General features: G+C 44.0%; 1 protein-coding gene across 1 annotated transcript in view; it reads left to right on the forward strand.

Annotated features, from left to right (window-relative positions):
• CFAP251 (cilia and flagella associated protein 251) overlaps positions 1-9679 on the forward strand; it is a 91618-nt gene extending 81939 nt beyond the window's left edge. The window contains exons 21-23 of the mRNA XM_060192651.1: positions 3251-3479; positions 6926-7027; positions 9423-9679. Of these exons, the coding sequence (XP_060048634.1) occupies positions 3251-3479; positions 6926-7027; positions 9423-9559 (468 nt within the window). The 3' untranslated portion in view covers positions 9560-9679. The remainder of the gene's footprint in view (positions 1-3250; positions 3480-6925; positions 7028-9422) is intronic.
• The last annotated feature ends 415 nt before the right edge of the window (positions 9680-10094 follow it).

Consider the following 10094-nt stretch of genomic DNA (forward strand, 5'->3'; position numbering starts at 1 on the left):
AAGAAAGAAAGAAAGAAAGAAAGAAAGAAAGGGGAAAGAAAGAAGGAAGGAAGGAAGGTAGTAGGAAGGAGAGAGAAAAGAAAAAGAGACACAGCATACAGCACTGCTTCACTACTTGTGAGGTATGCCCCCTACAGGTGGAGACTGGAGACTTGAACCTGGATCGGCCTACTGTAGTGTGTGCACTCAACCAGATGTGCCACTGCCTGGCCCCATAGTACTTAAAAAAAATTTTTTTTTTAATTTATTTTGGAAAGAGACTGAGAAATTGAGAGGGAAAGGTAAGGCAGAGGAGAGAGAGAGATAGACATGCAGTACTGTTTCTCCAGTTGTGAAACTTCTATCCTGCATGTAGGACTAGGGCCTTGAACGGGGGTCCTTGTGCATTGTAATGTGTATGCTTTGTCAGAAGCACCCCCATCCAGCCCCCATAGCACTGCATGATATTTCTATAAAGTTATACTTACAATACCTCTTTCATTTCTAATCTTAGTAATTTGATTCTTTTTATTTTCTAGGCTAACCAAACACTTGCCTACTAGATACACCACTACCAGGCTCCAATTTTGTTGAATGGTTGTTTTATTGGTGTTTATTTTTCAGATTACATCATAAAAGTTGCATATATGTAACATGTAATGCTCCTTACCTATAAAATGTTCAGGATAAAAACTGAAAAGGAAAGAAAGAAAGAAAAAAAACACTGGGGAGCCAGGTGGTGGCACACCTGGTTGAATGCTCACATTACAGTGCACAAGGACCCAGGTTCAAACCCCCAGTCTCCACCTGCAGGGGGAGAGCTTCACAAATGGGGAAACAGGGATGCAGGTATCTCTCTGTCTCTCTTCCTCTCTACCTCTCCCCCTCAATTTCTGTTTCTAGCCAATAAGAAAGAAGTAAATATTTTAAGAAAAAGAAAGGAAAAAAGCATCATGCTGGGGGTCAGGTGGTAACACACCTGGTAGAGTACATGTTATAATGTACAAGGGCCAAGTTCAAGCCCCTAGTCCCCTCCTGCAGGGAAAAAGGTTCACAAGCAGTGAAGCAATGCTATAGGAGTCTGTCTTTCTCTTTCCCTCTCTATCTCCCCCTTCACTCTCTGTTTCTCTCTGTCCTATCCAAAACTGAATAAGTAAAAATAGATAAATAAGTAAGTAAATAAATAAATACATAATCTTAAGACACTCACTTAGGCCAGAGATCTTCTATTAACTGAATTATTTGCAGTCACATAAACTGATGTGTAGATCATTAGGGAGTCTACCTTTCAAACAAAACCAATCTCTGCTTTACGAAGCGAGGAGGTGGTTGACCCACTATGAGGTGCCTAAGTGAGCAGTGATGCAGTGACAGCAGGTTCCTGCGATGCTGACAGTATGGGCAAAGTAGAAGTGCATTCAAGCCAACTCCACAAACTATAGAGCTAAAAACAACAGAAATGTATTCTCTTGCGGAAGGCTGAAATTTGGTTGCCGGCAGGTCATGCTCTGTGTAATGTGCAAGAGAACCCTTCCTTGCCTCTTTTTTTTTTAAATATTTATTTTTCCCTTTTGTTGCCCTTGTTGTTTTATTATAGTTATTGTTGTTATTGATGTCGCTGTTGTTAGATAGGACAGAGAGAAATGGAGAGAGGAGGGGAAGCCAGAGAGAGGGAGAGAAAGACAGACACCTGCAGACCTGTTTCACCGCTTGTGAAGCGACACCCCTGCAGGTGGGGAGCCGGGGGCTTGAACAGGGATCCTTACACTGAACCTTGTGCTTTGCGCCACGTGCACTTAACCCTTTTTTTTTTTTTATTTTTATATTTATTTATTTTCCCTTTTGTTGCCCTTGTTTAACATTGTTGTGGTTATTGATGTCGTTGGATAGGACAGAGAGACATGGAGAGAGAAGGGGAAGACAGAGAAGGGGAGAGAAAGACAGACACCTGCAGACCTGCTTCACCACTTGTGAAGTGACTCCCCTGCATGTGGGGAGCCGGGGGGCTCGAACCGGGATCCTTACGCTGGTCCTTGTGCTTTGCGGCACGTGCGCTTAAACTGCTGCGCCACTGCCCGACTCCCACAGATACACTTTTAACATGGATTTTTTTTTTTTATAAACAGATGACATAAATGTATAGTTTACATAAATGGACTCTAAGTTTATTTCTCTTTCTTTTTTTTTTTTATTTCTCTTTCTTAATAAGTTTTATAATGACATTTTTTTTAACCAGAGCACTGCTTAATTCTGGTTTTGTTGGTGCTAGGGATTGAACCTGGGAACTGGTAGTCTCAGGTGAAGGGCTCTTGCAGAACCATTATTCTGTCTCCCCAGCCCACATTCTCCTTTCTCTTTTTATTTTTCTTTATTATCTTTATTTTCTTATTGGATAGAGGCAGCCAGAAATCGAGAGGGAAGGGGGAGTGAGAGGGAGAGAGACCGAGAGACACCTGCAGCCCTGCCTCACCACTCACAAAGCTTTCCCCTTGCAGGTGGAAAGGTCCCTTGCTCATGGTAACATGTGCTCAACCAGGTGCGCCACCACCTGGCACCCACATTCTCCTTTCTCTATGTTATTGTAGGAATACCTTTTGTGGTACATATATCATACAAGATATGTTTAATCAGCTAGTTATCATTGAGGCTTCTGGCAAGACTTTAATAGTAAAGTTTTGGGGATCCCGAAGTCATACATGATTTTTTTTTCCTCCAGTGTTATCATTGGGGCTTGGTGCCTACACTATGAATCCACTGCTCCTGGAGGCCATTTTTTCTCATTTTTGTTGCCCTTGTTGTCATTATTGTTATTGTTGTTGTTGGATAGAACAAGAGAGAAAACAAGAGAGATGGGGAAGACAGGGGGGAGAGCAAGACAGACACCTGCAGAATTGCTTCTCCACTGGTGAAGTGACTCCCCTGCAGGTGGGAAGCCAGGGGCTCAAACCAGGATCCTTACGCCTCCTGTGCTTCATACCATGTGAGCTTAATCCACTATGCTACTACCCAACCCCCATACATGAATTTTTAAAATATTTATTTCTTTATGATAAGGGAGAGAAGAGGAAAAGAAATCAGCATAATTCAGATTCCCAGGGTGTCAGGAAACAAACTCAGGGCCTCATGCTTCTAATTCCAGTACTTTAGCCACTGTGCTACCTTCCAGACCATAACATGGGAATTTTGGGCAGAGTATGGCTTTGCACCACTAGCCCCTACATTCTGTCTTTTCTGTCTACTGAAATCTCTTTTTTCAAAACCTTTCTCCTAGATTGACAATATGTTTAACGAAATCAGATTTAGTGAGTATGTGGATACTGGAAAACTCATTGACAAAATCAACTTGCCAGATTTCCTCAAAGTGTACGTCAACCACCGACCACCTTTTGGTAACACCATGAGTGGCATCCAGCAGAGCTTTAACATTCTGGGTTTCTCCAACTCAAAAGGCAAAAAGGTTATACGAAGAGAGGATTTACTGAGACTGCTGTTGACCAAAGGTAAACCTAGAAGTAGGTTGTCGGGCAGAGGGTAGATAGCATAATGGTTATGCAAACAGACTTTCATGCCTGAGACTCCAACGTCCCAGGTTCAATCCCATACACCATCATAAGCCAGAACTGAACAGTGTTCTGGTAAAAAAAAAAAAAAAGAAAGAAAGAAAAGAAGTAGGTTGGGAGTCGGGCGGTAGCACCGCAGGTTAAGTGCACGTGGCGCAAAGCAAGAACCTGCGGAAGGATCCCGGTTTGAGCCCCCGGCTCCCCACCTGCAAGGTCACTTCACAGGCGGTGAAGCAGGTCTGCAGGTGTCTGTCTTTCTCTCCCCCTCTCTGTCTTCCCCTCCTCTTTCCATTTCTCTCTGTCCTATCCAACAACAACAACATCAATAATAACTACAACAATAAAACAACAAGGGCAACAAAAGGGAATAAATAAATTAAGTAAGTAAGTAAAAAAATAAGTAGGCTGTCTCAGGATAGTCATTCCTACCAGAGAGAAGGGAGTCTGGGCAGCCAGACTGCTGGCAGCTATTATTGGACAGGGTCTCAGCCACGGATGCACAGTTGGCAGACTGGAAGGTTGTAGGGGGTGATGACCTGAGAACCAAAGGATGACATACAGCTTCCTGAAACCTCTAATTTCATGTGCTTACCCATAGAATGGGAACAAAATGGCAGCTGTAGATCTCACACACAGTTGGGAGACATTTGTGAAATGAAACCACGCCAAAGTAAAACTTCTTATTTTTCCTCACTGTTTTATGTGAAAAAGCCAAAACGGGCTTTCTCAAATTGATGGTGCTAATGTGAGAGGCTGTGAGAAGAGCCATGCTTGTGTGCTTTTTCTTTTGTTTCTGTTTTGAAGGTTTTTTCCTTTTGCAGGGTGGGGCTGGGGGAAGAAACAGAAAAAGCAGAAAGTGAAAGAGACTACAGCACCAAAACTTCCTTCAATGATGTGATGGCCTGGCTCAAATTTGGGTCATGTATATGGCAAACAGCACGCTATCCAAGTGAGCTGTTTTGCTGGGCCACCAGGCCTGGTCTTTATCAGCAAATTGCATTGTTTCTCACCCAAGCTCCAACTGGTTTCCCTTAGTTGAAATGATGTCACCATTTGTGACACCATTAAGGAACTATGTATACTGGGATTCTTAGATGGTTTATGTCTTACAAAAAAAAAAAAAAAAGAAGAAGAAGAAGAAAATAGTGTAAGACTTTGAATGACATTACTGAATTCTGACACTATACTTAAGGAACTACCAGTGGGGGCCAGGTGGTGGCAAATCAGGTAAAGCTCACATATTATAGGGCACGCGGATCCCAGCCTCTGGTCCCCACCTATGCGGGGCTGGGGGTGGGGAAGCATCACAGTAATGAAGCAGTGTGGTAGGTGTCTCTCTTTCTCTTCCTCCTGTTTCCCCTTCCTTCTCAAATTCTCTGTCTCTATCCAAAAAAAATATCCGCTGGGGCTTGGCGGTGGAGCACCTGGTTGGGCACATTTGTTATCATGTTCAGTGACCCTGGTTTGAGCCCTCAGTCCCCACTTGCAGGAAGAAAGCCTCACAAGTGTGAAGCAGGGCTGCAGGTGTCTCTCCTTCTCTATCACCCCCTTCCATGTCAGCTTCTCACTGTCTCTATCTGATAAATTATTAAATTAAATATTAAGGGGGCTGGGCAGTGGTACACCAGGCTAAGCGCACATAGTACAAGGCACAAGGGGTGGGGGTCCCTTCACAAGTAGTGAAGCAAGTCTACAGATGGCTATCTTTCTCTTCCCCTTTCTCTCTCCTCCACTCCCTCAATTTCTCTCTGTCCTAGCCAACAAAATGGAAAATATGGCCACCAGGAGCAGTGGATTCGTAGTGCTAGTACCAAGCCCCCAGTGATTACCCTGGAGGAAATTAATTAATTATTTATTTTTAGCCTACCAGTGTTTAAAAATTTTAGTATTAGGTTTGGAAGATAGATTAGCATTAGAGCACAGGACTGGTATATCTGAGGTCCCAGGTTTGATCGCTGGCACCACCATATGCAAGAGCTGAAATGTGCTCTGGTATCTATCTATCTGTCTGTCGTCTATCTGTCTATAAAATAAACAATATTTGGGACCAGGCTATAGCACACCCAGTAGAGAGCGTACAATTGCCCCCCTTCTTTCCCTCCCCTTTCTTCTCAATTTCTCTGTTTTTACTTGTCCCACCAAAAGAAGAAGAAGAAGAAGAAGAAAAAGAAGAAGAAGGAAGGAAGGAAGGAAGGAAGGAAGGAAGGAAGGAAGGAAGGAAGGAAGGAAGGAAGGAAATATGACTACCATGAGCCAGGAATTTATTGTGTAAGGCACCCAGCCTCAGCAATAACCTTGGTGGCAATAATATATATAATGCTGGGCTTCACATCTGTGCTATACCATGGCTCATGGCAGATTTCTTTTTCTTTTCCCTCTTTAAATTTTTATTTATTATTGGATAGAGACAGTGAGAAATTGAGAGGTGAGGGGTATAGAGAGAGGGAGAGAGACAGAGAGACACCTGCAGCCCTGCTTCACCACTCATGAAACTTTCCCCCTGCAGGTGGGTACTAGGGACTTGAACCCGGGTCCTTGCACACTGTAGTGTGTGCACTTAACCAGGTGTGCCACCACCTGGCCCCCTCTTTAAAATTTTTTAAAATTTTATTTATTAATGAGAAAGATAAGAGGAGAGAGAGAAAGAACCAGACATCACCCTGATACATGTACTACTAGGGATAGAACTTGGGACCTCATGCTTGAGAGTCCAGTGCCTTATCCATTGTGCTATCTCTGAGACCACCCTCTTTATTTACTTATTTATTTATTTATTTATTTATTTTCAGATACAACAACTCAAGAGGTGGCACAATGGCTAGGTTTGAATTTACAAGCATGAGATTTCGAGTTTGATTCCCAGTATTGTATGTGCTGGAATGATGCTCCTCTCCACCTACCCCATCCTCTCTTTTTCACTCTGTGTGTTGTTAATAAATCTTTTTTAAAAGGGAGGAAGAGAAGCCACAGAACTGTTTCACCATTCATAAAGCTTCCCCTGGTGCTCTGTATGATGCCTCCATATGGTGCCAAGGACTGGCACCTGGGTCCTCTAACATGGTGAAGTGTGTTCTCTACCGGGTGAGCCATCTCCTAATCGAATAAATAAAATCTCCTGTTGCTGTTGTTGTTGCTGCTGCTACTGTTGTTATACCAGAGCACTGCTCAGCTCTGGTTGCTAGTGCTGCCAGGAACTGAATCTGGTAAGGTGTGTATTCAGCTGGCTGTCTCACCGTGTGGCCCCTGGGATTGAATTTAGAACTTTGGAGCCTCAGGGGTGACAGCATATTGCTAAACTGCTTTACTGTCTCCCTGGAAATAAATAAATGGAACTTACTATTCCCCAAAACCAGCATGCCAACCTTTCTTTGCACTGTGACACCCAGGTGAGCACATGACAGAAGAGGAGATGTCCGACTGCTTTGCTACCCTGTTTGGCCTGAACCCTGAAGGTTGGAAATCCGAGCCTGCTGCTTCCTCTTACAAAGGTACCAAGGTTGGCTCTACCTGGGCCTGTGGCCCTGTGCCCTAATTTGTCCTCCATGCAAGTGCATTTGCTTCTCTTGACTGGGGCAAGCGGCTCTCACTGTTGTGCACTCAACAAAGCCCATCTGTTGAGGACCCACCATGAATAAGTCATGAAAGGCCCAGCAAGCAGACATGAAAGCTCTGGCTCCTGGGCTGCCAAGGCTGGCTCTCCCTTTCCTTCCACTGATGGCTCTACCACTCCTCCACTTTGGGGCGGGGGTTGTGGGGTGGGTTGGGGGTTGGCTTCCAGCAGAGGCTACAATGGGGAAGTTGTTTCAGAACAAGTATTGTGGGGAGCAACTTGGATAAGGTCAAGGGGCATGCTGCCCAAACTTGAAAGTTTTGAAAGATCATCCCATTCTCTTTTCCTGTCAGAGGATGGAGGGGAAAAAATGAACCTGAGGGAGTGAGGCGGTAGCACAGCGGGTTAAGCACAGGTGGTACGAAGCGCAAGGACAGGCAGAAGGATCCCAGTTCAAGCCCCCGGCTCCACACCTGTAGGGGAGTCGCTTCACAAGTGGTGAAGCAGGTCTGCAGGTGTCTATCTTTCTCTCCCCCTCTCTGTCTTCCTCTCCTCTCTCCATTTCTCTCTGTCCTATCCAACAACAACGACATCAATAACGACAACATTAATAACTACAACAATAAAAACAACAAGGGCAACAAAAGGGGAATAAATAAATAAATATTTTTAAAAATTTAAAAAACAGAAATGAACCTCTTGTTGTTGTTATGTTGTGAATTAAAACTCAGGAGAAACCAATCTAAACAAATTCTTTTATTTTTTATGTTTGGTTTTATTTATTTATTTATTTATTTATTTATTTTCTTGAGAGACTGAGAGAAATTGAAGGGAAAGGGTAGATAGGGAGAGAGAAAGAGAGACACCTGCAGCACTGCTTTACCACCTGCAGAGCTTCGCTGCTGCAGGGTGGGGCAGAGGACTTGAACCAGGTCTTTGTACATTATAACACGTGCACTCAACTGGATGCAGTACTTCCTGCTCCGTGTTTATTTTATTTTAATGAGAGAGAGACACACACACACACACACACACACACACACACACACACACACAGATAGCAGTTCTGGCTTATTATAGTCATGCTGGGGATTAAATCTGGGACCTTAGAGCCTCAGGTATAAGGGTCTATTACATGACCATTGTGCTATCTCCCCAAACCCTAAATAGAAATTCTGGGCCACAATGTCTACTGACAGGCTTGGGGTGGATTGTGACCTTTGACCTCTGGCTCTGACCCTGTAGTTAGTGGTCAGAGCCTACACCAGGGCTGAGACCCAAATTGGGAAGCCAAAATGCCTCACCAGGCTTCCTTCTCCTTCTCCTTTTACCATCTGTCCCTAGTTTAAAAGTTGAGCAGAGGGGCACTGGGCAGTAGCACACTGGGTTAAGCACATATAGTAGGAAGCACAAAGATCCTGGTTCAAGCCCTTGGCTCCCCACCTGCAGGGGGGGCCACTTTGCAAGCAGTGAAGCAGGTCTGCAGGTGTCTGTCTTTCTCTCTCCCGCTCTGCTTCCCCTCCCCTCTCAATTTCTCTCTGTCCTATCCAACAACAGCAACAAAAATGGAAAAAATGGCCACTAGAAGCAGTGGATTGTGCAGGTACTGAGCCCCAGTGATAACCCTGGAGGAAAAAAAAAAAGGTTGAGCAGAACTCTTAAATCCAGACAACTCTGAATTCCAGCATCATTTTGGTCCTTTCCAACTTATAAGCTTCCTTTACCTCATACACTGGGAACCTCGGAATACAGCCTTCCAAATTATTAAAAATTTATGTTGCCAGGCTGTAGTTCAGCGGGTTAAGCACAGGTGGCGCAAAGCACAAGGACCGGCATAAGGATCCCAGTTCGAGCCCTGGCTCCCCACCTGCAGGGGAGTCGCTTCACAAGCTGTGAAGCAGGTCTGCAGGTGTTTATCTTTCTCTCCCCCTCTCAGTCTTCCCCCTCCTCTCTCCATTTCTCTCTGTCCTATCCAACAACAATGATGACAACAATAATAACTACAACAATAAAAAAGGGCAACAAAAGGAAATAAATAAATAAAATAAATATCTAAAAAAAATTATGTTGCATTCCAAAGCATCTCAAAACAGTGATATCAGTGGTGCTCTGTAGTTGCAGACCCGATGACATTGGCACAGATTTGGGCATCAGAACCATAATGGACAGGCTCAGACTTATCTCCACCCAGTTTTCAAGGACCCAAAGTCAGCCCATAGCATAAAACATCTTTCACTTTGTAGCATGATTTCCCTGTATGTTTTTATTTCATGCTTCTGAGCTAGAAACCTCATTATCATAAAGGCATGTGCTTTCTTTTCTTGTGTGGCTAGGTTCAAAAATCTGTTATGAAGATGAACTTCCAGACGAAATCACTGCAGAAATATTTGCAACGGAAATTCTTGGCTTAACCATTTCACAAAAACTCACACAAGATCCTATGGTCAGTGAAGCTGCAAGGAACGTTTGAAGCACAAAGGACTTTGTGTGGGGGTATTTCTTTTTCCAAAAGGCACTGCTCTTCCTGCGCTTTCCCACCCCCAGTCTAATCTTTAGAACACGAAGGCATTAAAAGCAAATTTCTTTTTTTTTTAATTTTTTATTTTATTTTTATTTTATTTATTTATTCCCTTTTGTTGCCCTGTTGTTTTATTGTTGTTGATGTCATCGTTGTTGGATAGGACAGAGAGAAATCGAGAGAAGAGGGGAAGACAGAGGAGAAAAGAAAGACACTTGCACACTTGCTTCACCGCCTGTGAAGCGACCCCCCTGCAGGTGAGGAGCCAGGGGCTCAAACTGGGATCCTTATGCTGGTCCTTGTGCTTTGCGCCATGTGCACTTAACCTGCTGTGCCACCACCCGACTCCCAAAAGCAGATTTTTGTTGAGCCATGGAATTCACAAAGCTGGACATTCCTCTGTTGCTGAACTAGAAAAAGGGATGGATTCAAGACCCCCGAAGCAGGGTGGACACGGTGCTTAGCTAGCTCCCTGGGCCGTCTTCAT

This window comes from Erinaceus europaeus, chromosome 6, assembly GCF_950295315.1.
Source record: "Erinaceus europaeus chromosome 6, mEriEur2.1, whole genome shotgun sequence".
NCBI lineage: Eukaryota > Metazoa > Chordata > Mammalia > Eulipotyphla > Erinaceidae > Erinaceus > Erinaceus europaeus.